Source organism: Balaenoptera borealis (genome assembly GCF_965194805.1).
Source record: "Balaenoptera borealis genome assembly, chromosome: 2".
Classification (NCBI taxonomy): domain Eukaryota; kingdom Metazoa; phylum Chordata; class Mammalia; order Artiodactyla; family Balaenopteridae; genus Balaenoptera; species Balaenoptera borealis.
Window position 1 is genome coordinate 173,446,128 of NC_138867.1, and position 27,118 is coordinate 173,473,245.

General features: G+C 58.6%; 4 protein-coding genes across 21 annotated transcripts in view; 1 reads left to right on the top strand and 3 right to left on the bottom strand.

Moving 5' to 3' along the window:
• Window positions 1-1,734: 1,734 nt before the first annotated feature.
• Window positions 1,735-12,038, top strand: NR2F6 (nuclear receptor subfamily 2 group F member 6). The gene is made up of 4 exons (XM_082383043.1): window positions 1,735-2,680; window positions 6,305-6,399; window positions 9,397-9,981; window positions 11,308-12,038. The coding sequence occupies exons 1-4, from the start codon at window positions 2,397-2,399 to the stop codon at window positions 11,580-11,582; spliced, it is 1,239 nt and encodes a 412-aa protein (XP_082239169.1). The 5' UTR covers window positions 1,735-2,396; the 3' UTR covers window positions 11,583-12,038.
• A 2,123-nt stretch (window positions 12,039-14,161) lies between these two features.
• OCEL1 (occludin/ELL domain containing 1) lies at window positions 14,162-16,386 on the bottom strand. The gene is given in 7 exon segments (XM_082383058.1): window positions 14,162-14,566; window positions 14,773-14,826; window positions 15,062-15,227; window positions 15,442-15,641; window positions 15,764-15,940; window positions 16,301-16,345; window positions 16,348-16,386. Coding segments are annotated over 7 exon segments (789 nt in total). The 5' UTR covers window positions 16,372-16,386; the 3' UTR covers window positions 14,162-14,443.
• A 2,258-nt stretch (window positions 16,387-18,644) lies between these two features.
• Window positions 18,645-21,943, bottom strand: USE1 (unconventional SNARE in the ER 1). The gene is made up of 8 exons (XM_082383057.1): window positions 21,518-21,943; window positions 21,155-21,204; window positions 20,933-21,011; window positions 20,692-20,844; window positions 20,160-20,172; window positions 19,695-19,722; window positions 19,090-19,264; window positions 18,645-18,846 (listed from the first exon to the last, which is right to left on the bottom strand). Exons 1-8 carry the CDS (start codon window positions 21,656-21,658, stop codon window positions 18,664-18,666), a joined length of 822 nt encoding a protein of 273 aa, XP_082239183.1. The 5' UTR covers window positions 21,659-21,943; the 3' UTR covers window positions 18,645-18,663.
• Window positions 21,944-23,164: 1,221 nt separating this feature from the next.
• The window catches only part of MYO9B (myosin IXB), an 89,738-nt gene continuing 85,784 nt past the window's right edge, over window positions 23,165-27,118 (bottom strand). For 9 of the 18 annotated variants that reach the window (XM_082383001.1, XM_082383015.1, XM_082383010.1 and 6 more), the window contains 5 exons: window positions 26,609-26,732; window positions 26,054-26,101; window positions 25,561-25,703; window positions 24,725-24,852; window positions 23,165-24,604 (listed from right to left, as the gene is read on the bottom strand). In XM_082383001.1, the coding sequence (XP_082239127.1) occupies window positions 24,189-24,604; window positions 24,725-24,852; window positions 25,561-25,703; window positions 26,054-26,101; window positions 26,609-26,732 (859 nt within the window). In that variant the 3' untranslated portion in view covers window positions 23,165-24,188. Of the gene's footprint in view, window positions 24,605-24,712; window positions 24,853-25,556; window positions 25,704-26,053; window positions 26,102-26,608; window positions 26,733-27,118 lie in introns of all 18 variants that reach the window. The other 9 variants (XM_082383006.1, XM_082383004.1, XM_082383005.1 and 6 more) reach the window with 4 other exon arrangements.

Here is a 27,118-nt window from a genome sequence, read left to right on the forward strand (position 1 = left end):
ACCCAGCCAGCGCCCCCACGTTCCCTGGCACCCCCAGAACCAAAGGGTCCTCTCTAACCATCCAGGCCCCCCTCCCCTAGAGCGGCTTACAGGGCAGGGAACTCCACTCTAGTCAGACCCATGGAAAGTCCTTGCTCGTGTCTAACCCTAGTCCTTCTTACTTTATGTACTTGTTAAAACCTCCCCCACCTCACACCCAGCCAGACCCTCCCCAGAAGGCCCAGAGGCCTGGTTTCTCCAGAACCTTGGTATCGTCTTGTCTTAAGTGCTGCATGATCTCCAAGCATCTCCTGCCCTAGTCAAGGAGGGTGCCCCCTCAGATGTCATCTGGAGAGGGGAATGGCTTTTCCCAAGGACGCTTCCTGAGAGACGAGGGTGTAGGAACTGGTGGGGGCAGAGGGCACTGCTCTCCTGCCCACAGCCTCAGAGGCCCTGCCACGTGTCCTGGTGTCCAGCTCAGCCCAGGGCAGGGCAGGAGATAAGGCCGGGTGCCTGGACCTGCAGGACTCCAAGGTGAAAGGTCACTGCAGGAAGGGCTTTTCCAGCCGGTTAAATGTTAACAGGCCCAGAAACAGAGGCCCAGGCTTCTTTGCCCAGGGCGGCTGGGGTGGCATAGAAAGAGTGCTTAATATATGCTGGCTGCCCCAGCCCGGGGTCTGGGTGTGTGTGTGTGTGTGTGTGTGTGTGTGTGTGTGTGTGTGTGTGTGTGTGTGTGTGTGTGTGTGTGTGTGTGTGTGTGTGTGTGTGTGTGTGTGTGTGTGTGTGTGTGTGTGTGTGTGTGTGTGTGTGAGACGTGGAGGCAGAACGGCAACTGGGAGGCTCTGGGGAGCCTGGAAGAGACATCTGTAGTCCAGCCGGCCCCCGGCCAAGCCCTTTCTGTGAAGCACAGAAAGAAAAGGAAATTAAAGGGGAAAGGGGCAGGCCCCGCAGGGGTGGTGGGAATTCCTGTCGCCTCCAGCCTCGCTGGGCGGGTGGGCGCCCTGCCCCCAGAGGCCTGAAATTCTGGCGAAGGCCACCCTCGCCCCCCGACCTCGCGCCCTCGCCGGCCTCAGACCACAACATCCCTTCCCCCCGGAGATTCCGAGCACCAGGTGTTAGCCCAAGCAGAGAAAGGGTGGGGTGGGGGTCGGACGCGGAGACTTTCTGGAAGAGGAAGCAAACACAATCCATCATGCAACTGTGCAAAGAAATGCCCCAGGGTGTGTGTGTGTGTGTGTGTGTGTGTGTGTGTATTGCGCAGGGGCGTGCCCCCCGGGTGCAACCGGCCCCCCATTATTGCTTCTGCCGGGAATGCAGGGGGGTGGTGCCGAGGGGCGCCTCGAGGGCGGCTGAGCTACACAACGTCCAAGGCCGGAGGTGGAGGGGAGGGCCTTAGAGAGACATCTTGGCGAGGCTGCGGAAGGGCAGAGGGCAGCACTGGCCCAGGCTCCCGCCGCGGCCCGGCGGGGGTTAAGGCTGGAGCTGGGCGAGGGCGGGGGTGGGAGCGGAGTGGGAGAGGGAAGGGGAGGGAGGAGGGTCTGGCCGTGCGGCCCCGCGCTCCGCCCTCGCCCCTCCCGCCGGCCTGGGCGCCGGGCGCCGCGCACGGCCACCCATGTCCTTATAAGGGCGGCCGTCGCCGGGGCAACGAGCGCCCGCCCCCAGCCCGCGGCGCGCGCCCCTGCCCCCGCCCCCACCCCCCGCCCGCCCCGCGAATGGAACGTTGTGTGTCAAACCGGCCGCAGCGCGAGGCCGGCGCGCGGGGTCGGCGGCGGCGAGAGCGAGGCTCGGGCCCAGGCACAGGCCCAGGCCGGGCGGGCGCGGCCGCAGCGGGGGCGGCAGCTCGGGAAGCGCCTGCCCGCGGCCCTGCAGGCCCCGAGCGGCCACCGGGGGGCCTGGGGGACTCAGGGGGCGCGGTGACCGGCCCCGGCGCGCGCCCGTCGCCCCTCCCCCCCGCCGCGGGCAGCCGAGCAACTTGCGGCCAAACTTTCCCCCCGGCCTCCCGCACTCGGATGGCAGCCCGCTAAGTTGGCCGCAGCCCTCGGCCGAGCGGCGGCCAGGCCAGAGGGCGCCCCCTGCGCAGCCTGGGCTGGGCCATGGCCCGAGCTCCCCCGCCGGGGCCCCAGGGCGGCGGGGCGCGAGTCCCCGGGGCCCCCGGCCAGCACCTCTAGCGCGCCCCCCCGGCCCCGGGCCTGGCCCCGCGCTCGCGTGGGAAAGTTGGCCTGGAACCGGCCCGACCAGTTCCTCCCGGGCGCGCGGACCGGCCGCAGGAAGTTGCTGCAAAACTTTTTTGGGGGGTGCAGCCGGGTGCCCCCCGCGCGCCGGGGCCGGATGCGCGCCGGGTAGGGTTCCCCGGGTCGAGAGGGGTGCCCCGAGGGAAGAGCGCGGAGGGGGCGCCCCGGCCCCGCTGCCCTGGGGCTATGGCCATGGTGACCGGCGGCTGGGGCGGCCCCGGCAGCGGCGGCGACACGAACGGCGTGGATAAGGCGGGCGGCTACCCGCGCGCGGCGGAGGAAGACTCGGCCTCACCCCCCGGCGCCGCCAGCGACGCTGAGCCAGGCGACGAGGAGCGGCCGGGGCTGCAGGTGGACTGCGTGGTGTGCGGGGACAAGTCGAGCGGCAAGCACTACGGCGTCTTCACCTGCGAGGGCTGCAAGAGCTTCTTCAAGCGGAGCATCCGCCGCAACCTAAGCTACACCTGCCGGTGAGCCCCCTATCAGCGCACCGCTGCCGGGCACCCGGCCCCGCTGTGGGCCGGGCCTCTGACCTGCTCGGTCACCTTGGGCCTGGCGCTGACCTTCCCTGGGTCTCCACTTCCCGTCTGAGATAGGGGCACAGATCCTTTTCCCCCCTCTCCATTACGTTCCTGGGATTGTGTATACTGTCGGCGCTGTATCGATGCAGGTCCCCCCTTCAGGTGGTCCCTTGCGGCATCCGCCCTAGTTACTTGCTCCCCCTTCCTCCCTTCCTTTTCTCCGGACAGGGGTCAGCTCCGCGCGGGGAGGGGTTGGGGTGCTGTCAGGGGTGGGTCCCTGACCCCGAGGCATCCCTTCTCGGGAATCTCGGCGCGTGGGGTACCCCGCGGGAATCAAACGTGGAACTTGGACTGTGGGGCTCACAGTGTCCAGGGGCCATTGTCTGCGGCCGCGCGGATCGATACGGCGCGCCCTTGGGGTCAAATATCACTTCCAAAGTCGCCCTGACCACCGAGGCTGCGGCGGGAGCGAAACTGGGGTGGCACAGGGCAGCCTTCTTCGCGTGGGGGCCCCTGCTGTGGGGTTGGGCCTGCTCACCGGGGGAACCCCCGCCCCCCCCTCACCCCACCCCTGGCTCACCCTGGGCTTTGGGTCACCGGAAGCTCCTGCTCGAGGTCCGGGTGGGTGGCGGGATTTGACCGCATCTTGGCTGCTCGCCCCCCCCCGACCCCCCAGCCAGGAGTTGGTGCAGAGCTGGGCTCCTGGAAAATCCCTGAAACTTTGGTCGGCTCTGAGACAGGGTGGGCGTGAATGTTTCCAAGAAGAAGCCCTGGGCTGTCCTAGGTTGGAGTCCCCACTGACAGGGTGTGGCCGTGCTAGCTTCGCTCCTTAGTTCTGGGGCGTTAGGTCTGGGGGGAGAAGCCACCGGCATTGAGTGTCCAGGCCAGGGCTCCCTTTCCCACCACTCTTTGGTGAGCCTTCTTTTGCTCCATTGACAAGCCCCTACTCTGCATCCTCCAGGAACATGCTTGGGCTCTGTAGAGCCAGTTTGGAGAGTCCCATTTTCCAGATGGGCAAAACCGAGGCCCAGAACGCTCTTGGTGCCTGCCCTGGGTCACCCACGGAGAGACCCTGCTCCAGTTGGGGCTTAGCAAGGGGAACTGTGGGATTGGGAAGAGAGGGGCAGCTGAGTCTGGGTCAGGGTGTCCCCAGCGAGAGCTGCTGGTGGAGGGCTTGTTGGCAAGCCCACTGGGCGGAGCCCCGGGCACCTGAAGCAGGAATTTGGCCCCAGGTCCAGCCTGTCTGGGGTGGCTGTGTGTGTGGGGGAGCTGGCTTACTCTCTCCTCCAGTGCTAACTGGGCCACCAGACTTTGGCCTCATTTTTGCTGCTGGAATAACTGCCTGCTCTCTGGCCAGGTCTTTAGGGAGGGCAGGGGAGGGGCTCAGGTAGTTTTGGGGTCCCAGAGGCTCCCTAAGAGTGGGAACAGGGAGCACCAAGGTCGGGGAGAGGGGGCATGGTTTGGGGCTGGCAGGTTCTTCAGAAGGTCTCTGCTGTGTGACCTGGTGAAGTCACTGCTTCTCTCTGAGCCTCAGATTGATTCAGCAAAGTCCCCTCAGGGCCTGGCCTGGGTGGTTTGATGCCGGCCCCCTGGAAAAGACCCTAGCTCCAAGCCCAGCCTTCTCCCAGTTTGGGGGAGACACAGGTGTCTCCAGCCTGTGGAGTGTGGGTTGGGCCAGAGGGAGGGATGGTCTGGGGTCCCAGGAGGGAACAAGGGGCTCTGCCTGAGGGTCAGAGAGGAAGGCCACCGGAGGTGGGCCTTGAAGCATGAGGGGTTTAGCAGATAGAAGCAAAGGGCACTCCTGCAGAGTGTAGCTCCAGCAAACGCTCAGTGGCAGGTTTGGAGAGCAGTGACGTAAGATGAGACCACCCAGGCATAGAAGTTAGAGGTGAGTGGGTCTGAAATGCTGGACTGAGGGCAATGGGGAGCCATGAAGGGTGTGTGAGCAAGAGAGGGCTATGATCAAATTGGACTGGAAGCCAGAACCCAGGGAGGAGGCTGAATTGCACTGTGGGGTTTGGCAAAGCATGTGCTCTTTAGGTGGGATAACAGGTAGAACTTACTGTTTCCTCATCTGGAGGGACAGAAGATCTGTCCTGACTCTACAACTGGGGAAGTTGAGGCAGAAGGCTCAGGGCCTCCCCTGAGGTCTGAGGGCCCTGAGCCAGGCTCCTGCCTGCCTGCCTGCCCCAGGCCTGGCTGTTTCCACACGGCTGCCCAGGACCCTCCCACTGCATGCCTGCTGGGCTTTGTTCTGGTTCTGCCTGAGCTCCCTTTGCCCTAGTAGGGCCTCTTCCTGGGGGCTCAGGCTGGTAGGACACAGAGGCCTGGGCTCAGAGGCTGGCGCTGCAGGACACAGAGGCCCTCCAGAGCCTCAGCTCTCCTAAATCTGCCATTGGGACTCGCAGCTGGGGCCTGGGTCTTGACGCCCTCCCCCCACGCCCCCAATTTCTCCAGAATGAGTGCATCCCATATAGACTTGGCCTCTGGCCTCCCATTTCCAGATGAGGAAACCAAGGCTCAGTGGAGAAGCCACAGCCCAAGGATCAGGGCTGGGTGTCTGCAGCTGAGATGTGTTTGATTTTTAACTTCATTAAGTGTTTGTTTTACTTTGTGACTGTCTCTGGGTACCCTCTTGGTGCCCAGCTGGGACTCCAGGGTGTCTGCCCCAGGCCTGGGCCTCAAAAAGGCCCTGAGCCCAGGGTGGAGAGAGATAGGGAGGGAGCACAGGGGCAGGGGCCAGGGGGAAAAGGTGCTGGGGACATTTGAAGAACAAAGGCCTGAACCTTCCTGCTTGGGACTGACCTTGGATGGGAACTCATTGCCTCACAGGGCGGGGCCACCTGTCCCATCCCTGGAAGAGGCAACAACAATCCCCGAGGGCCACCCAGAGGAAGCTTCTTGGACTTAGTTAGGAATTGGACGTTCTTTCCAAAGAAGGGGTTTGGGATCTTAAAGGGGTACAGGAGTTCATTTGTTCATTCACTCATTCGGTCGTTCGTTCATTCATCGTTCGTTCGTGGCGGCCTTGTGTAGGGCAGTAATGCTGGGGCTCCACAGTCCCGTGACCCCGTAGAGGACTGGCCTGGCTCCTGGTCTCTTAGTCAACTCACAAAGCCTTGCTCCCTGAACATGCTCCTTCTCTGCTCTCACATTGCCCTTGGGACAAAGACCCTGACCCTTGGCCTGACAGTGACCAAGTACAGTGAAACTGTTTAGGCCTTCATATTTTGGCGTTTCCAACCTTTTGCCCTTGTTACCCACTCTGCCTGGAACTGCCTCTGTTTCCCTGGGGAACTTCTGTTCATCCTTCAAAACCCAGTTCCAACATATCCACCCTGGTGTGTTAATCTACTTTGCCACAGACTGCTCTTCATCTGTGGCACTCACCCGAATTGTCCTTTCCTCTTTGCAGGCCTAGCCTCTGTGCCACTTTGGGGCCACTTGCCCAGCCGAGGTTGGGGGGGCCTGGTGGTTCTCAGGGGCAGCCTTCAAAGGCGTCTCACAAGGTGGCTCCAGGGGCAGGATGTGGGTGTCACGGTAACCCCCATGGTGACCTCTGCACGCCCACAGGTCCAACCGTGACTGCCAGATTGACCAGCATCACCGGAACCAGTGCCAGTACTGCCGTCTCAAGAAGTGTTTCCGGGTGGGCATGAGGAAGGAGGGTGAGTACCTGCTGGGGTGGGGCTGGCAGGGGATGAACAAACGGCCTGCCCTTTGCTCCTTCTTTTGGGGTCTGGGAGCTATGGAGGGCGGGGTCTGGTGCCTGCTAACCTCGTTACCACCAATGATCCTGAGATCCCATGGGCCTGGGTTTGGCCCTGGGCTCGAGGAATCCAATTATCCGTGGCTGTCTGGTGGCTGCTGCAGAACTGGGATGCAAGGGGCTCCCTGACTCCGGCCCATTTTAGAATTGTTCTCCCCCCACCCTCCCCAGGCCCCCCTGGCCTCAGAGGCAGGTTCCCTGGCCCTGACACCCCGGTGACCCCCCTGCCCTCTAGCCAGGCCACCGCTTTCTGAACAAGGATGTATTTTTTTTATTTGATTTGCTTTCCCTCCACCCTCCACCCTCCACCCCCTGCCTTGTGTTTGCCCAAGGCAGGAACTCACCTGACTAAGGCAAAGGGCAGCTTACCTTTCCGCCTGACCTGGGGCACTGGGAGCCAGAGGGAGGCCCAGCCTCTTGTCCTTGCCCTGGGGACTTGGCTGGATACATGCAGCTGGGTCTAGAACTCCACCAAGCACTCTTAGAATTCAAGTGGAACCCAGAGACTTCTACATGGACGTCTGGGCTTGGGAGCAGAATCTGGCCCATTTCAGTGATGGCCCCTGTGCTGGGCTTCATGTCTCTGCCTGGACTCTCATGAGCCAGGCCAGCAGTTCTTCCCTGCATCTAACCTGAGTCTCTCCTGCTCTAAAGATGGTTTCTTCTCTGCTGGGCCTCTGTGGAAGAAGCTGGGAACAGCTGCTCAGAGTCTTTCTCTTAAGACTCTCTCATCACTCCCTTTGGTCATTTTAAGTTTGGGGTGTGACTGTCTCTCCGCCCCACCGCCAACCTGGATTTTACCTCCACTTGTTGATCTGACCTAAACTCCTGATATACATCAAATCAGGGCTTCAGATCTCCAAAGTCTCAGGGTGGAAATAATAATCTCAGCTCATGCCCCAAGCACAGCCCTATCTCAGGGCCTTTGCACAGGCTGTTCCCTCTGCCTGGAACACTTGCCCCAGACACCTGCATGGCTTCCTCGCTCGCCTCCTTTAAGATTTGCTCAAACAACACCTCCTCAGAGAAGCCCTCCTGATTACCCTTCGCCACCCCCTCTTTATTTCAGGCCATCTATCTTGCTTTATAATTTACTTGCTCTATCAGGATGTTCTGCTCCTCAAGGTCAGAGACTTTTGTCTGTCTTGGTTTTTGACATATCCCCAGTGCCTAGACCAGCCCCGAAACACATAAGGTGCTTAATAAATGTTTCTTGGCTTGAGTTACTATCTATTTAGCTCTTACTAAGTGCCAAATGCTATTCTAAGCAAGTTAGATACATTCTTATGTAAATTCAGTGATTGGTCTCATCATCATCACCATTTTTATTAGCAACTGCATTTTTTATAAATGGGAAGACAGTACAGAGAGCAACAGAACTGTGGTTGGGATTTGAACCCCCAGTCTGGGCTGAATGAGGAGGAAGAGCTGGGGAAGGGGTTCTCAGGAAGCGGGAACAGCAGGTGCAAAAGGCCCTAAGGTGGGAACGAGGCTGGATGATGGAAGAATGGTGGGGGTGGGGTTTAGAACCAAGTGGGCCCCGGATTGACTGGGATTCACTCTCGGGCTTCATCTGGCTACACCCATTTGACAGATGATTCTGAGACTTCAAAATCACATGGAGCAAGGCTTGAATCCAAGCCCCTGTTTCCCTGATCAGCTCTGCTAGCCCCTGGCTCCCACTTGCATCCCCCTCCCCATCTACTTCATGGTGGGTTGACCAGAAGTTCATGGAGGTGGTGAGACAGGGCATTCCACCTCATTAAAACTCATTAATTAGTCTCTGCCTGGCACCCAGCCCAGTCAGCCCCTCCGCCCCTCCCACTGTGGCACAGGCCAGGCTGGCATGCAGCCACCTCTCCCCTCTTTGCACCTCAGCTTCCCTCTTCTCACCAACCTGATCACTGGGGGCACTGGCCAAGGCCAGCAATTGGTCCTCCCTCCTCATAGGCAAGGCTACTGATGGAATCAAATGTTTACTGAGCACTTGCTACTGGCCAGGACTCCACTCTTAGCACTGAGGTCACTGCAGAGACCCAGAGAGATGAGACCTGCTCTAGGGGGCCATGACCTGGAGGGTGGGGCTGGGAGGTAGGGAAATATCCCACCTCCATAGGAGAGATCAGCGCTCAGCCCATACTGATCACTTGTTTTAGGGGTAGGCTGGCCATGTGCCCCAAGTCCTAGGAAGGAAGGTGATTGCTCCCTGGACCCATTCTTAGCTCTTGGACCCCTGTGATTGACAGATGAGGACATGATTGACAGGTTTAGTCTCCCTGGCTGCAGAGGAGAGCTCACACAGTCCAGTAGGGGGGGGCCAAGTGCGAATTAAATTAGCCCTCACCCAGTGGTCCCATTCCCACCTGGGAAGGTTCCCCCCCTCCCAGGGTCAGGGCCCTTCTCTGAAGGAAGTAGGAGTTGGATGGTGGCTGGACATGGACTCAGGCTGAGGGCACAGGGCAGAGCAGGGTGGGGCATGCAAGACCTTGGCCTCTGTTATCCCAACAAGCTTTGTGCCCATGAGGTGGGGATTGGGGGTCCAGGGAAGGGCTGAGCTGGGGGGCTTGGAGGGGAGGGGGCTGAGTGACCCTTTGATAACTTTATCTCCTCCCTTTATTCCTCCCTACTTGGCCCCCGCCCACTCTCTCCGGGTACCCACCTTCCCCCTCCTTCCTTCCCTCCCCACTCTCTTTTCCTCACACCCCACTCACCCCTCTCTGGTTTCCCCGTGTTCCTCAATCCCCGTCCTATCCCATTTTCGTCACTCCCTTTCTCCCATCTCCTGATCCCCCCCCAATCCCTTCTCCCCTCCTCCCTCTCCTGTCCCTCCCCCATTTCCTGCGGGGCTGGCTATCTCCCCTCCCCCCCCCCCCCAATCTCCATCTCCCCCTCGCAGCGGTGCAGCGTGGCCGCATTCCGCACTCGCTGCCTGGCGCCGTGGCAGCCTCCTCGGGCAGCCCCCCGGGCTCTGCGCTGGCGGCGGCCGGCGGAGACCTCTTCCCGGGGCAGCCGGTGTCGGAGCTGATCGCGCAGCTGCTGCGCGCAGAGCCCTACCCTGCGGCAGCTGGGCGCTTCGGCGCGGGCGCAGCGGGCGCGTTCGGCGCAGGGGGCGGCGCGGCGGGCGCGGTGCTCGGCATCGACAACGTGTGCGAGCTGGCTGCGCGGCTGCTCTTCAGCACCGTGGAGTGGGCGCGCCACGCGCCCTTCTTCCCCGAGCTGCCGGTGGCTGACCAGGTGGCGCTGCTGCGCCTCAGCTGGAGCGAGCTCTTCGTGCTGAACGCGGCGCAGGCGGCGCTGCCCCTGCACACGGCGCCGCTGCTGGCCGCCGCCGGCCTGCACGCCGCACCCATGGCCGCCGAGCGCGCCGTGGCCTTCATGGACCAGGTGCGCGCCTTCCAGGAGCAGGTGGACAAGCTGGGCCGCCTGCAGGTCGACTCGGCGGAGTACGGCTGCCTCAAGGCCATCGCGCTCTTCACGCCTGGTGAGATGACCTGGAATGGGGGGCTCTGAGGCCGTGGGAGGGGTGGGGGGGAGGGGTGCGACCTAGATCCTGACCCTGGCCCCCTTAGCCCTCCACTCCCTGATCCACAGCTAGCCAGACTTGCGTCCCTGAAAGCGCCTTGAGCGTTGATGGGGGACAGTGGCGGAGGTGATGCGGGCGGTGTGACACCCTGATGGCCCCACCCCCGATCCCAGGTCTCCCTAAGAACTTCGATCCCTGTCTGGACCCGTGACTCACGGCCCCACAGCCTCTCTCCCTGATTCCCAGACTCCCTGAGAGCCCCCCATCCTTCACCCCCTCATCAAGGTACTCATCCTGCTCAGTGGGCACTGACAGCAGAATGGCAGGTGGGGGGACGCGGGAGGAGAGGTCCCCCCACCTGGTTCTGGTCCTCATTCCCTGATCTCTGTCCTCCCCAAACCCTCTGACCCTCATCTGCCAAATCAGGGTTCTCTTCTTGTTACTGACCACTTATGGAGGGCTGCCAGGCAGGGGTGCCCTGACACCTGGTTCTGGGTTCCCCTGGGCTCTCCACTCCCTGATTCCTGGGCCCCTAGACCTCTGACGCAGAGCTCCCAATCTGCCCCCTGACCCGCCTCCAGGGGCCACCCCTCGCTGAGCTGGAGAGGGTAGGGGGTGTGGCTTGGAGCCCCTCCCACCGAGGGGCGGGACTCCGAGCGGAGCCGTCCTCTTCCTTGCGTGTCTTTGGTAACCGTCCAGCAGCCAAAGCCCTACTTTATTCCAGGGAGTGGTGGCGCAGCTGGCTCTGCACTCTGGAAGGAGGCCCCACTAGGTGTCTCCTTGGGGCCAGGGATGCAGGAACCAGACACAGGCTACTCTGGGAGGTGGCTTTCATCCAATAAATATGGCTTTGCCCCTCCTTATTTCCCCAGGAGACTTTCTCTGCCCCCATTCATGGGGCTGGCATCTTCACTCACATCGCAGGTCCCTCTGGGGTGTCTGAATACCCCCTCTAGGCTTTGCTTTCCTCCCCAAGTCCCCTCCCCAGCCTCTTCTTCCCCTTGAGCTTGATTAGAACTTGTCTCCCTGCTAAATGCGTTAGTCAGGGCCCCTCCACCCTTGAGATTTCACTGCCTGCACCCCTGTGTCATCGTCCTTGGATGAGGCCACCTTAATATTTCTTGAGGACCAACACTGCCATTTGTGCCCTAGGCCCCCATCTCCCACCTCCTGAGTGCCCTCCTTCTGTATCAACAGCCCTGAGTGGTACCCCCCTCCCCCGTCAGCCCTGGGGTCCTGTGTCCTCCCGCCACCTCCTCTTCTGACCTTTCCCTTGTCCCCCAGATGCCTGTGGCCTCTCAGACCCGGCGCACGTGGAGAGCCTGCAGGAGAAGGCCCAGGTGGCCCTCACCGAGTATGTGCGGGCCCAGTACCCATCGCAGCCCCAGCGCTTTGGGCGCCTGCTGCTGCGGCTCCCTGCCCTGCGTGCCGTCCCCGCCTCCCTCATCTCCCAGCTGTTCTTCATGCGCCTGGTGGGCAAGACACCCATCGAGACGCTGATCCGAGACATGCTGCTGTCGGGAAGTACCTTCAACTGGCCCTACGGCTCGGGCCAGTGACTGGACAGGGCCGGGTCTGCAGACCTCCAGGGACACGTATGCTCAAGCCTCCAGTGGGGGCACCCAGGCAGAGGACCCTGGCTTCCCTCCTCAGACTCCTGTTTTTTAAAGACTGTGAAATGTTTGTCTTTTTTGTTTTCTAAGTGATCATGAAACCAAAAAGAGACTGTCTAGGCTCCAGCCAAGTCTTCCCCAGAAGCCCTGGTCAAGATGACCAGGTGACGAGACTGAGGGTCCAATCCCAGGACAGCCATGTCCCTTGGTGCCCCAAGCATGAACTCATGGTGCAGTGGCTTCTCTGGTGTGATGGACAAAGTCCTGGCATCTGGACTGGAGGGGCAGCTGCACCCGGGCAGGGGTAGCGTGTACCAGGCGGATCCTCTGGACACGTAATCCACGTTGGACACTACATGATGGATGAATCAAGGCCAATAATAAAGATGTTTCCTACCTGCACAGCCTCTGTTATCTTTGTGTGGGGAGGGTGGCACGGAGGGCACCCTACCATGGATACCCACTCCCAGCCATCTGGAACACCCACAACCTAACAACAGCCCTACTTGCTGTTTCTGTTGGACAGTTTTGTGGGGAACCTGCAGCTGGGGGCAGGAAGGGGGGCCTGAGGTCAGCCAATGAGTCTGTAGGAGTTGAGCTTAGCAGATGGCTCAGGTTTGAATTCAGATTCTGGCCTATGAGGGTGAGCCTCATAGATTAACATAAGCCTTAGACCAAACACTTGTTTCTTTTCTTTTCTTGGCCGGGCCACAAGGCTTGCGGGATCTTATTTCCCTGACCAGGTATTGAACCCCGGACCCACGGCAGTGAAAGTGCCGAGTTCTAACCACTGGACTGCCAGGGAATTCCCTTTATTGTTTTCTTTGGTCGGCCCTTAATCATGGTATCTGGGTTCCAGTATCCTCGGGAGAAACATCTGGGGCTAGTTTTGTCACATGATCTCAGCCCAGACAGAACCCTCCATTTCCCTGGCCACAGCGACTGCTTTAGGGACGGCACGTGACCCAAAGCTGGCCAATGAGATTCAATGGCAGGATTGGGAATTAGGAGAATATCATTAAAGCAAAGCAGAGCCAAAAGAGAAAGACCAATTTCCCAGGATGCCTTTGGAGCCCCTGCATCAAGCCATACCTGAAACCCTCAGGTGTTTAAGTTCCATGAGCCCAGACTTCCCCTTTTGTGCCTGAGCCAGTTTGAATTTGGTTTCTTCTCACATGTAACTAAAAAAACTCCTGACTGTTTTGGAAATTGGCATTTGGAAGGTGAGGACCTCTAAGGACAGACTTTGAAATGTGGACTTGAGTTGATGTGGAGTGATGCAGCACCAGGGAGCTTGCCACCCTGTCCTCGGAAGTTTGTGGCTCAGCTCTGTGGTGGGAAAGGCACCTATGGAATGTATTGCCAGGACTGTGGCTCTAGGGGATGGCTAGAAAGGGCCCAGATCGTGGTGGTGGGTGGCACCTCTTGATCCTAACAGGTCTTGTCAGGCAAAGACAAGCCCTTTATCAAAGATGCCCCTTTGAAAACAGTGAGCAAAGAACTCAGGTCTCACCCAGCAGGCTGGGCCAGTGCTCAGCCCTAAGGCAGTCCCAGTCCCCCAAAATGCTCTCCACTGGCACCCCAGTCTCCCCCATGTCTGTCTCGGAGGAGGTCTGGGAAGATGGGGAGGAAAGAACGAGGGTCTTTTGGGTATGCCCTGTCCCCGGAAGGGGAATGAGGTGGGAATGGGATGGAGAGGCTACTGGGCTCTCCCATTCGTGGCTGGGCTGGTTTCTAATCTGGGTAGGTGTTTTCTGAGCTGTACTGTGCATAAGTGAATGTCTGTCCATTCCAGTTGGGCTGGACAGCAATGCCCCATTTCTCAGGTTCACAGAACATCTGTGGACTGACCCAGACCATGGTGTCTGTCCTGCTTCCAGTCGGCCAGAGACTTGGATGCCTGTCCAGGCCTGTCTGCTGAACTCCTACTTCTCCTACAAAACCCTACTCATATGGCCTCTTCGGCAGGAAGACATCTTGAGCCTCCCTGGTTGTTAGGACTCTGCTGTCCGGGTCCAGCCCTCTGTCATTGCTCTGTCACACTGGGCTCTCTTCCCTGAGGACATGGGTTCCTTGAGGATCAGTCCTGGGACTGAGGCCTCTCTGTGACCCAGTGGCTGCCACTGCCTTCCCTGCCCACAGTCTTCCTGACTGTCCCTTTTCCCTGTGGCTCCCCTGGGAGACCAAGACTCAAAGTAGCTGCTGGGCCACCATCACAGGGCCCCACACAGAGCCTGGTGCTACCTGTGTCCCATCCATCCTACCCAGGGCCTGGCATGCAGTGGACATCAGGGGACCCTCCTGGCCGAGGAGGTGATGCTAGATGTCAGCCCCTCTGCTTCCCACTTGAAGGCTCTTAGAGGAGAGGGAGCCCCCCCCCCAGATAGACTAGGGTTCACAGCTCACCCAGAGATCCTGGACAAGTCCCTTTCTCAGAACCTTAATTTTTTTCCTCTGGAAAATGAAAGAACAGTTTTTTGGTGACAATGAGTGAAATCAGGAGTTTCAAGCAGCTGTACACAGTCGGTATTTAATAAGTGTTTATTCCACTGGGATGAAGAGCAGGACCTCTTCCAGGGGATGGGCTGAGATCTGGGATCTCCATGGGGGTCCTGGAGGAGGTCCTGAGAAGCCTTCCTGGAGGAGGGACCATCAGATCTCAGCCTCAAGGGCGAAGGCATCTGAAATCAGGGATGGCTACCCCAGGTGGGGCAATAGTAAGAGCTAAGGCCAGGAGGTAGGAAGAGAAGCAAGGGCAGGGTGGCACCCCGACTCCAATGTTTCCCTCTGCCTGTTTGCCAGGACACTCAGAAGTACACAGAGCCCTCGCTGTCTCCCTGGTCATCGAATTTCTGGATCTGCGTCTTGAGGTGCCTTAGTTTGCCCTTCAGGTAGTGGCAGCGAGCCTGCTTGTCCAGGAAGCTGGGGTCCTGAGCAGGGCAAGATCCAGGTAAGTCCTTGTGGCAGTCTGGCCTATGGCTCTCAAGCTGCTTGACCTTTTGCATTTTCCTCTCTGAGCCTCAGTTTTCTTTCCTTGAAACTGGGCAGGCACACGTGTCCCAGCCTCATGGGAGTATGTGTGTGTGTGTAGGGGGTTGCAAGGGACAGGCTGTAGGATTCAAGAGGCATGACTCACCAACTGCTTCTTCTCAAATTCCCTCCAGACACGGGCAGCAACATGGGCCTCCTTCTGCCAAAGGAGAAGGAAGGGGGTGCTCAGGGAGCACAAGACCCAAGGAGGGATGGGGAAACTGAGGCTCAGACAGACAAAATGGACCTTGTCAAGGGCTGATCTTGGCCCATGTGCTGTGGTGCCTGCCCAGCCTGGAGGAGGAAGAGGCCCAGAGATCTGAACCCAGTGGGTTTCCGAAGGCCTGGGCTACCTGGAAGGGTTGTAGGATGGGGGTTTCCACCTGGGTGCTGACCTGGCTTCGGGGTGGGGGCAGTGAGTTCAGCAGGGCCTCCAGCTGCTGGAGCTTGGCCTGTGCAGAGCCCACCTCCTGCTGGAGCTCCAAGAACTCTGGGTACTGGTCCTGGAACACTGCAGCATAGCGGCTCCGATCCTTCTCGTTGCTCACTGGTGGGTACTTACTACCAGGTTGACAGGGGGTCAGAGTATGAGTGTAAAGAATTCCTCTCTTTTCCCCAATCAGTGTAACTTTTCTTTGTCCATGTTGGGTTCCTAGCCCCAAATGCCCTTTTTCTCTGTTTACTATTTGGTAAACTCTTATTCACCTGTCAAAGCCCCAGCCTCAGTGCTCCTTCCATGTTCCCAGAAGTCAGGAACCACAGGGGGGACACTCACAGCTCATAGTCAGGCACAGGGTGGGGCCTAGGCACATGTCCCCCGGGGATGGCTCTAATAGACTTCTTGGAGCCCAGGAGGGTCCGGGAGGGCAGCTCATCCTCAAATACAATCTTCTTGGGCCTTGTCCCGTGTGCTCCGGGCTGAGGCTGGCACAGAGGGCGGGCCGCGCTGGGTCCGAGGCCTCCAGGCACCAGTCGCTGCAGATGCCGCAGGAATCATGGTTTGGAGTTAACGAGGGTCAGCCGGGATCCCTTATACAGGGGGGAATGAATCCTTTGCCTAGGCTCAGCATGGGGACACTCCTCCCGTTCAGACTCACCGGGGGACCAGGGCCAGGCGGGCGGGTTTGCAAGTTCCCCCGGGAGCCGCGGCTCTGCGGGGCCTCCCAGGTGGGCATCGGCTTCGGGATGGTGCCGCTCGGGCGTCCCCGCACCGGTGGGCGGGTCCTGCGGGGGGAGTCGTGGCCCGCGCGTGGCGGGGGTGGTCGGCGGGCGGACTGTGGACACAGGAGGAGGATGCGATTGGAGGCGGGTAAGGTGGGAGTACTCACGGGGAAGCTGCTCACGGAGCGGCCAGTTCTCCACCAGCGGCGCGTTCTCCAGCTCCGCCCTCATTTGCATAGACGCACGCCATTGGCCTTCAGAGATTCCCCAGACCCCGCCGCCCAGTGCGTAACCCGAAAGAGCGCAAGAACCTTTACGTCACCGCGCAGCCCAGGATTGGCTCGCGTTAACCCCTACGCGGCCGCAACCTCTGCCGCAGGGGTATGTGGAGCCCGTGGACACCGCCCCCGAGAAGACCCCCGGGATCTCCGGCCCGGCAGCGGGCGGCACGAACCACTCCCTCCCGGGGTCACCTGTCCCAGCGTATGGGGCTCCGAGTCTGGGTCCGCTCCCGAAGAGAGGCGCTCGAGTCCGTGTAGTGCATTAACTACAGGCTGGACTCAACTGGCTGGGTCGCTCCGCCCGTCGGGGGCGGGGCCTGGCGGTATAGGGCGGGGCTGGCGGCGAGGGGGCGGGGCTTGGCGAACCTGAAAGTGGACCCGCACCCTTGCCCCGAGTCCAACAGAGACCGCTACCTGTTGTGTGTTTGGGGCTGGTGACTCACCCTTTCCGACCCTCAGTTTATTTGTCTGAAAAACTGGTGGTTTTGGAGAACTTGTATTTATTTACTCAGCGGTTATATGTATTTTTTCCAGCGGTTATATTTTTAAAATATTTCTTTAAATAATTATTGGAGGCATGTTTAGAAAATTCAGATGGAAAAGAGGCGTAGGGCAAAGTGAATTTCTCACCCACCCTTGTCCCCAGAGGCAGCAGTTAATTGTGTCTCCTTCCAGAGAGATTCTAATTCAATGACACATTTTCCTCACTACAGACAATACTGTAGAAAAAAGATTCAAGTGCACATTTCTTTGGCCGATTGTGGAGGATTATGTAGAACTCCTAGAAGTGGAATTGCCCAGAATTGCCCGGGCAAAAGGGACCTGTGTATTTTAATTTGGAAAAGTACTGTCAAGTTTTTCCTCAGTGAGGTTGTGCCATTGATGCTCTAATCAGCTGGTTTTCCCACAACCTTTGCAACCTCAATGGTATCACAGTTTCCTGTAAGTGTACTTTCAAAGTTTTAAGTCTTGCCTAATCTAATATGGTTTGTGAAAAAATTCAGAAACCATTTGTATTTCTTTTCCTATTTCCTGCAATTTTTTTTTCTTTCTTGTTATTTTTAGGAGCATTCTGTATATCAAGGATGTTAATTTAACCAGATAGTGTATCTTTTACTATTATAAATGGGATCTTCCAATATATTTTGCAGCTATTTTTTTTGCATATAGTAAACTAATTTAAATATTCATTAAGTTTCTTGCTGGTTTACTAAATTCTCTTATTGAAATAGCTTTTTGTTTGCTTGGATATTTTATATAGATGGTTGCATCATCTACAAATAATTTTACCTCTTTTCTCATTTTAAAATTTCATTTCTTTTTCTTGTCTAGTTGCATTGACTAGCATCTCCAGACAATATTAAATCAAGGGAGGGGGTGGGTGGACTGTGGGCATCCCCCCATCCCCACCTCACTTTCTTCACTTGGATGGCAAAACTTCGAGTATTTGCCCGTTAAACTCAACACTGCCTTTGGCTTGAGGTTTTTCAGTTCAGTGAGGAAAACATCCATCTATTCCTTATTTTTCATTAAGAGACTTTGAGTAATGGATGCTGTGAACAGTACAAAGTACCATTTCACCCTATGATTTTTGCTTCCTGGTGCATTAATGTGGCCACTAATGCTTCCTAATAATGAACCATCCCTGAGTCACAAGCATGAGCCTCCTTCTTATGATCTATTTTTTAAAAGTTGCCACTAGAGCTTTCAAAAAAGCTTTAAAAACTGCCACTAGAGTTTTTAAAAGCTCTTCTTGGTGGTTTTACACCCATGCTGATGGGGTGGGGGTGGGGTCCACGTGGGCAACCCCGTGCACGTCCCACAGTGCTCATGCTCCCATGGTCTGGGACAGATGCCTCCTGTCCAGTCTTCCTTACCAAGCTCCCTCAGTCACCCCCCGGACAGACTTTGCCCCTGACATCTGGAGTGGGGGTAAGCAGAGCCCAGGACCCACAATCCCCCTGGACTCGTGCTCAATAATCCCTTCCAGGGTCCCAACTCCAATGCCCACCCAGTTCTTGTCTGAAATGATCAGACTGTGACCTGGGCAGGGCAGGGTCTCCACTGATTCTCATGTGTTTGCTGAATGCCTATGTGAAGCATCTGCAATGTCATAAGATCTTAGGCTGTGGCAGCGGGTGGGCTAAGCCTTGTCTCTGAATTATCACCTTCAATCCCAAGGAAGGCCCAGCACTGACACCCCTCCTCCAGGCTGGCCTCCACGCATGGCCCCACTCCTCCCCCACCCTCCAAACCTTACTCTGACCCCACAGGAATGTGTCTGACTCTGACTCTATCAGATTGGGAGCTCCTGGGGCCTCTAGGGGCCCTGCCTTGTCCAGTGTGAGGTAGGTACCAGGGGGGAACGGGAGGCAGGTTTGCTGAGTCACTGTCTCCACCCCCCCAAGCCTGACCTCCTTCCTCCCCTGCTCATGTGCTCTCTGTGGCTCTCAGGGGCACCAAGGGCCTTCCCTTCACGTTGCCCACCGCAAAGGTACCCCTGGACAGGGGTGGAGGGCAGAGAGAGGACAGGTGAGGTGGGCCAGGCCAGGTCTTTATTTGAGTTTGGGCATGATACGGATGAAGAGGATCATGCTGATGAAGATGAAGCAGACGATAATAAGCATGGCCCAGAGCAGCCAGTTGACTGACTTCTGTGTGTGCTGCTCCAGCCGCTCAGATTCTGTCTTCAGCTTCTCCAGGTTCTGGTCGGCCATCTTGAGTGAGTGCGACAGGGTCTGAGGGTGAGGTGGGGAGAATGTCAACAGGACTGGGTCCAAGTGTGGCCTCTTCCTACTGCGCTGGAGCAAATCTACACCTCTTGGCCCTTGCCAGTGCTGTTTCCTCTGCTGGGAATGCCATTTTTGCCTTCTGCCAAACTCCTATTCATCCAGTCAAGCCCCAGCCATAGAGACCTTCTGCTGGGAAGCCTTCTCTGATGCCCCAGGGCAGAGGCTTTAGAGTTCCCAGAGTCCTCATACCTGGTTGTCCTTCTTGATGACAGTCTGGGCAGCCAGTGTGTGGGTCTTGAGGCTCCGTGCCAGGCCTAGCATCTCCTCTGCCAGCTTCTCCTGGAGGTTCTGGTGTCGCTGCAGGACGAGGTCTAGCTCGGCTGCTGACTGCTTCTCATCCCCTGGCCTGGGCCCTGCCACCCCACTGACCCACAGATGGGTAGACAGGTGGGTAGGAGCGGGGGTGGGGGGAGGAGGGAAGAAACTAACATGTTCTCAAGAAACCCAGAGGTTGTGGTTCTAGCCACTGCCCTGCTTGGGGCTGTTTCCCCTTTTTTGCTTTGGTTTCTGGGAAGAACATCCTCAGAAGTGGCCTTTGATTGGTGGTTTATTTTTTTAATTTTAATTTAATTTTAATTTTTATTTTTGGCCATGCCGCACATCTTGTAGGATCTTAGTTCCCTGACCAGGGATTGAACCCGGGCCCTTGGCAGTGAGAGCACAGAGCCCTAACCACTGGACTGCTGGGGAATTCCCTGATTGGTGGTCTAGACGCTTCGTGGTGACGCTTTAGTGGCCCAAGGTCTGTCCAACCCCCCTGCCCCCAATGCTGCCCAAGGGCTGAAGATACTCACGTTCTCTTCCTCACATCCAGTTCAGGCTCTGGAAGCAAAACAGGCCAAGCAGGAAGAAAGAGAGAATGGGTTTGTTGTTTTCCAGCTTCCTGACCATTGCCTGGGATGTGTCTGCTACTCATAATGCTGTTTCCCATCTTGTCTGCTCCCCAGTGGGCGGGCTCCTGATCAGGCTTCAAAGTACTCCCTTCTGGGAAGTTTTCCTCATTTGGGCTCCCCCAGGTCCCAAGTCCTTCCCTCTAGCCAGCCTTGGCCCCTTGGGCTGGGAGTGTCCAACTTTGTTTCCTCTGGGGGCCCCTCCTCTGTCCTGGCACCGCTTCCAAGCGTAACTCGGTAATGCCCCTGGACACACTCTCCCTGGGCTGTGGAAGACCCTGTGGGAGCCAGGTTAGGCGTGAGGTGTGGGGCAGCAAGGACACACGTCTGTCCCAGGCCTTGAGTCCTGTTCTGCTCAGGATGACTCACCTTCACTAGAGTCCTGTGGGAAAAAAGGAGAGGCATGAAGTCACCCACCTTGCCATGCCCCCAGACCTGTTCTCTCTGCTCCCAGAAACTGCCCACCCTCAGTCAGGACCCTGGACAAGTCCTGTGCCCTCTGAGCCTCAGTTTTCTCATCTTCAAACTGAAAACAACAGCTCATATTTTGCAGGGTTTAGCTGATCCACATAAAGTGCTCATAGAGGCATTTGTCGTCCTATTTTACAGATGAAAAAACTCATCTGTGTGTGGTGAGGCAGGGGCCAAACCTTACTCTGGCCAACTCTGGGGCTTAAGCAGAGATGTGCCATTTTTGCCTTGTACCAAAACTCTTATTCACCTAGCAAAGCCCTACCTGCAGTGCCTCTCTGTTGGGAAGCTTTCTCTGATGGTCCAGGGCAGAGTCTGTTGGGCCCCCTAGGATCCCTGCACCTGACAGTATTTGTTGTTCTGGCCACCCCCAGGCACTGAACTCCTGTCCCCAGCTGAAGCTTCCCAGGGACCAGGGAGGGAGCCCTACCGTGCCTAGCAGCTCACTCCGCATCTCACTGGTGTACCGGGCCCGTGACTGTAGGTGTACTGTCTTCGTGGCAGGTACCCGTTCCCTGGCTGTAGTTGGTACTCGGCCAGGGGCCAGGAACTGGTTGGCTAGTGCCTTCTCTGAGGAGGAGGTCTGCAGAAGAGGGCAGAGGGGTCACCAGAGGGGCAGGTCCCAGGTGAGCACGATGAAGGCTGAGGAGACAGAGGTGCCCCTTACTCACCAGCTTCTCTGCCTGCAGCATCCCCTTCAGAAAATCTACCTTGCGAGAATATTCATTGATTACCTCGGAGACCGGTTTGCTAGAAGGGGAGAAGAGGAAAAAGAAAACCTGCCCACTGTCCCCCGTTCAGGGAAGGTTCTTAGCAGGGAGGGACTGGAGACCAGGGATCCGGTACTCTACTCCCTGCCCCAGATTTGAACACTTGTGGCGGTCTGCACTCACCTCGCCTGTGCCTTCAGGGCCTGCAGCATGTCCTCGAGGGCTCCCACGTACTGGGGACGAAAAGTGGGGTGTCAGCCCAGTGCCCCCCCCCCCACCGTCTGGCTCAAAGGGATTAGAGCCACTAAGGGGCGGGGCCAGGACGGGGGCGGGGCTGGAACGGGAGGAGCCAAGTATCAAGGAGGCGGGACCAGCTGAGCCCCAGGGAGGAGGTGGGGGAGCAGCGCAAACGGACGTGGCGGAGCCAACCGGCAGGAGCGTGGCCTCATTGGCTGGCGGGGTGGGGGAGTCGGGCCCGGTGGCCTCCGGCTGCGGGGACCACCCTCCGGGATTCGGGCTCTACGCGGACACCCGGGCTTCCCTCACCTTTTCTAGACGCCAGTCGTCCGGGTCCCGCTTCTCCGCTGCCATCGCCTCGCAGCGGCACAGCAGCCGCACCAGGTTCAGCTCCAGCCTCGACGCTGCCATCACCACCCAGCGGTACCCCGCCCCTTCCGCCGGCGCCATCTTAAGAGATGGCGGAAGTGCCTTTCGTTGGCCTCCTTCCGGGCGGAAGTGCCCTGTTTTGCTCTCTCATTCTTATTTGGGGCTTTCTCGTTCCTGTTTGGGCGTTTGCTCTCTCACTCTTGTCTTGTTTCAATTAGAGGCGCCATCCAGTCCGTATTTACTCAGGGCTCAATCGCTTGCTTATCCTCGCGAGCATCTTAACCCTTCCCGAAGGGTTGAAAGGGTCGAGTCCTTCGTTGTCAGGCCCACGTGCAACGCGTGACTTGCTCATTACTTCCCCCCTGCTCAAAATTCCCCCTCCCCCCCCCCCGCTCCCCACTCCTTCCTGGGTTCTTCCCACACTGAGCTCTTCCGCATCCAGGCAGCCTAGGGGAAGATTCTCCTGGGGGAGAGGCTCTGACCTGGGACTTTGGAATCCAAGACTTACGGGCCATGATTTCCAAACTTTGCAGCCATGATATCCCGTCCCAGCCCTGACTGACACCACCTCCCACCGTGGCCTTCTGCGTTTAAGTTTTTCTGGACCTGTCTCCTCCCTTGGGAAACTGGCAGTGTGGCAGTGACATGGACTAAACCTGGGAGCAAGAGGTCACCCCCAATGCCCAGACCCCCATGGACGGAACCCCCCCCTGCGTCCCCAGGAAGCCAAGGCCCCTTGTTCGAGTCCCCCCTCCTGGAGTGGACAGGGTGAGGATAGGGGCTTCACAGGGACTGAAGCCTGGCATGCAGCCCTTAACCATCTCCCCATCCTTCAGGTCACCTGTGTCCAGGTCACACAGGTGGGCCTGGTGCCCTGTAAAGTACCATGGATGAGACCAAACTCAGGGTATTGCTAAAGGGGGGCTCTAGAGGCAGACAGGGCAGGGTCTGAATCCCAGCCCTGCCCCGCTCCAGCTGTGTGGCCCTGGACTAGCCCACCAACTCTTCCTTGCATGTGCCATTGAAACTCCGGTTTGTCATGGTCTCCAACTCCCCCGCCCCAAAGGACCCACCTGCCAGCCAGTTCCCACAACTGCCCATTTGGTTGCAACCTGGGAGCTCTTCTGTGGTGGTTGGGGGTGGTGGTGGTGGTAGTGTTGCTTCCGGTTGTAGTGGGTCCACCAGGACTGACTCCCCACTCCCCACCCAGGGTGGACGGCCCCATCAGTTGACATTTAAGCCCTGGCTGGGGAGAGGCTAGGTGTGACAGGAGGCAGCTCCCAGGACAGCAGGCTCTCCTCACTGAATGTGGCTCTGCTAGGAGCTGCCTGCTTTCCCAGCTTTCTGGATCAATAAAAAGAACTTCCAGCAAAGCCCACGTCCCTTGTGTGAAAACTATGTGTGAAATTCTAGTAACAAACAGCAAAGTCAGTTGGAGGAACAAGGCAGCTCCTTCCAGGCAAGGGGCCCAATCCCTGCCCTGTACCCCTCTTGGCTGAGGCCACAGGGCTGACCCCCACCCGCCAACCCCTGCCCTTTCAGCCTGGAGCTGGCCTGAGTAGGAACTGCATGCAGACACCTCTCAGGCACTTTTTTTTTTTTAATTTCACACGGCCTGTGGGTGCCTTTTGTTCCAGACCTGGGGCCATGTGTCCAGAGAGTGGGCTGAGCCTAAGAGGGGAGCCCCGCTCCGGAGATGCCAGATGTCCAGGCTGTCACTGTAGACTTGTAGGGACATACAACCCCAGGCCTTGCCCTCCCCACCCATGAGCGGTCCTGAGTTGCGGGCTCCTGTTCTGCCACATGGGGCGGGCAGTGCCAAGGGTGGCCTCCTCCAGCCTCCTGTGTCCAGGGCACAGTGGACCAAGGAATGATGGTCACCTTCGAGTCTCCCTGGGATGTGAGGTCTGTGGTGCCTGGAGTGGAGGCTGCCTACAACCTCGTGTCCTGTCTCCAGCCAACAGTCTTGATCACCACGGAAGGCTCACTGTTCCCTCGAATGCACGTCGGCCAGGTGGCCACTGGCCGGGCCAGAATACGAGTCCAAGACAGACTTGGGGCAGTCAGGGGCCACAAGTGTTCAAACCCCTCGTGCAGGGTCCTAGCCCTCAGACTGTCCCCAGAGCTGTCCCTCAGCGTGGGTCTGAGCCTCCAAAGCTTCGCGGCTGTGTGGCCTTTACTCTGAAGACTCATGTCCAGGTTATAAGGGAGATGCAGGGCGTTAATATAAAAGTTTGTACATACACATATAAAAAAACAATTTGGTCTTCTGTTAAGGCTGTTACAGTTTAAAGTTATGTAAACCACGCCCAAAGAAACAGTGACCAGAAAAACGTACAAAAGGGGAGATGGGAGATGCCAGGCTGCCTGCCATGATTCGGTGCTCTGGGCGGGCGACTCCGTGTGACGTAGGGGCTCAGCAAGGGCAGCCGGGCCTCAGCCGGCCTCTCCCTGCCTGCACTCACTTGGAGTCGGTGCCCACCTCACATCGCTCTTGGAGCTTTTCATTCCGGATCCTTCTCAGACCACTGAATGCTGGCTCTGGAGCTCTGGCACCCAGCTCTGGCACCGGGTCGTCCTTGGATATGCGGACTCTGACAGCTGTGGGCCCTCAGCCATTGGCCTGGCCCGAGGCAGGGGGCAGGCAGTAGGTTGGGGGGTCCGAGTACCTCCGCTTGGTCCCGGGTGGCCGGTCGTCCTTGTCCAGGGGCTCCTGAGGGCCCTGAGTGGGCAGGTGGGTGCCGGGTGTGATATACACAGAGTGTACCTGGTCTGGGCGGCGAGCAGGTGGCTCTCGGCGCCTCACCGGGGTGGCAGCTTCCTGGGCACCTGGCGCCCGGCCAGGGAGATAGGAGGGCAGGCCGGGCGGGAGCTTGATGTTGGCCGTGGGCATGATGGGGGTCCGCCGGGGGGTCTTCACTCTAACCGTCATGAAGGACGACGGCCTTCGTCGAGGAGGGGCGGCCGCCTCGGGGAGGGGGCTCGGGGTGGGTGCGCTGGGGCAGGGGAGAGCAGGCGCGAGGGGCCCTTTTGAGAGACAGATGGCAGGGTTACTGCAGCTTCAGGGTCGGCAGATGGACCCTCGCCCGGGGGCCTGCTGGGTGTGGACATGGGAAGGAAAAAAGCAGACGCTACCTTAATACTGACCTTCCGAGGCCCCCCGCCCAGCCCGCTCTTCCAACAGGCTCTCGGTGCTAGCTGATGTCTCTGAGTCCAGGTTCTCCTCATCGGAGCCTCGAGGGTCCAGCTCTGGCAGCCGGTACGTGATGTCCTCCCTGGGGATGACAGGGTCACAGTGTCTAAGGCTGTTCCATGGTGGAAGACCACCCCACGGAAAAGTGCCAGGCCAGTAGGGGACAGAGTGGGTCATCCTGGTCCTGGAGGGGTCTCCCTGCCCCCAGCACCCCAAACCCAACCCCAAAAGCACACCTGGCCCAAAATGCCCCTGACTCAGTGAAGCTCATGTGAGGAAGGTGTCAGGCTGCTGAGGGAAGCCAGGCATCTGGCCTAGTTAGTACTCAGCTAGTGAGGGGCTCCTGCCTCAGGACCTTTGCACATGTTGTTCCCTCTGCCTGGAGTGCCCTACCCTACTCCTAAGGCTAGGATGCCCAGGGGGCCTGGATTACACCTGTTCTCCTGGCATAATTTTTAAACAGCATCTCCCTTCATACTTCCATCTTGACCGGACAACAAACTGGTGGATCGCCCTAGCTAAGGCCAACTTTAAGACAAAGTTCAGGCATCACCCCTCTGTTTCCCTTCTCTCCCTATGGACCACCGTGATTCCCTGTGGTCAAGCAGGGGGTTTAACGAGCTTAGGCTGTGTTTTAGGACAGCAGCACCCCGTGAGGTGGGCACTGGACCACGGGACTGAGCCTAGCCCATCAGCTTCCTAACAGCCAGATCCCCTATAGTGGGGGGGGCCAGTGGATGGGGGCTGGACAGGGCGGCCGAGTGTGGCAAGGGTTCGGAGAGACACTTGCTTCTCCTCCTTGATGGACTGGATCCGCTCAATTAGGATCTCTTTCTCGCGATCCTCTTCACCGCCGGCCACTTCCTCCTCTGGCAGCACCCCCAGCTCCTCCAGGCCACCGCTGCTGCTCATCCGGGCCTTGGGGTTCTTGATCTGCAAAGAGAAGCGGCAGGTCTGGCCAGCCCCTCTGGGTGGGTGGGGGTCAGTGCTTGTGGATGGAGAGAGGGTGGAGCGAGCAGCTCCGGGGGAGGTTAGTTCTGACATGGATGGCTAGGCTTAGAGAGGCTTCTCCGGGGATCATGCAGGGACCGAGTGGCCGGCACGTGGCTCATTAGTCATCTTCAGCACAGGCAATCAGCAGGCAATGGGTTTCCCCCAGCATGCACTTCCAGAAGGTTAGGACACGCTCGCTCTATCCTACGAGGACCCTAGGGGTTGAGAGGAACCCCAGCATGCACCGCACTGGGAGACATGCGAGGAGGACCCACCGTACGTGTACATACCAGGACCCCCTCATAAGGAGACGAAAACCCCAGTTTGAGAGGCCAGGGCTGGGGGAGAGATGAAGAGTGGGTGACCACACAGGGCCATGACCAGGGCACAGGCGCTAGTCATGGGCATAAGGCCACGTCTGACTGTCGGGACAAGGACAGGACCCTCCCACAGGAGCCTGGGACTGGCCTCTTATCCCTCTACCCCCCCACTGTGAGGCCACTTCTGCTGTGGCAACGTTTCCCTGTGGGGGGGGCCCAGGGCAGCCAGGGACATGGCTGGAGGATGACCAGGACCACCACCAAGTAGGTGACAGGACCCCCACTGCTGAGAGCGGCAGCTGGCCTTGAGGCTGAGCTAGGATGGTGGTCTTTTGGCCGAGGTGAGGAATCAGCCCCTAAACATGCTGCCACGAGACCTCAGGTCAGGCTGTCGGTGGCCCAGGGTGTGCTGGGAGAGTGTGCTGGACGGATAAGTGAGACCCCGCCCAATGTCCAAACCCCGCCCACCGGTCCCCACTCCCACAAGGCCCCGCCCCCACCGAAGCCCCGCCCTGCGTTGCTCACAGCGTTTTGTCGCAGGAGAGAGAGCCTCCGGAAGGCGATGCTCTCGGCGGCCTCCAGCTGGGTGATCTCCTCCATCTTCACTTTGTACTTCCTCATCTGTTCTTTGATCAGCATCTCCACGCACCTGTGGAGAAGGCGACTCAGCTACCGCCTCGGGGGGTATGGTCAACATGGGGGCCTGCATCTAGGGAGATGCTGGCCCGAGACTGGGGCATGGTGGCTGAGACAGAGACCCAGAGACCAGGCAGGGCCACGGACATGGCTGTGGCTCCCATCGTGGCCCCAGTTCACTCACTGTGTGACCTCGTGTAGCTCACCCCACCTCTCTGAGCCTGAATCCTTGTCTTAATAAGCCTCCTCGTCTGAAGGAGGAAGTACAGTACCATGGAGGTTGGGTGATTTGTCCCAGGGGCTGCAGGCAGCTGCCCCAAGGGCTCTAGAACTGCGCTGTGACCCAAGGCACATCTGCTCAGTGGTCAGGGCCAGCCTCAGTGGTCAGTACCGAGGCAG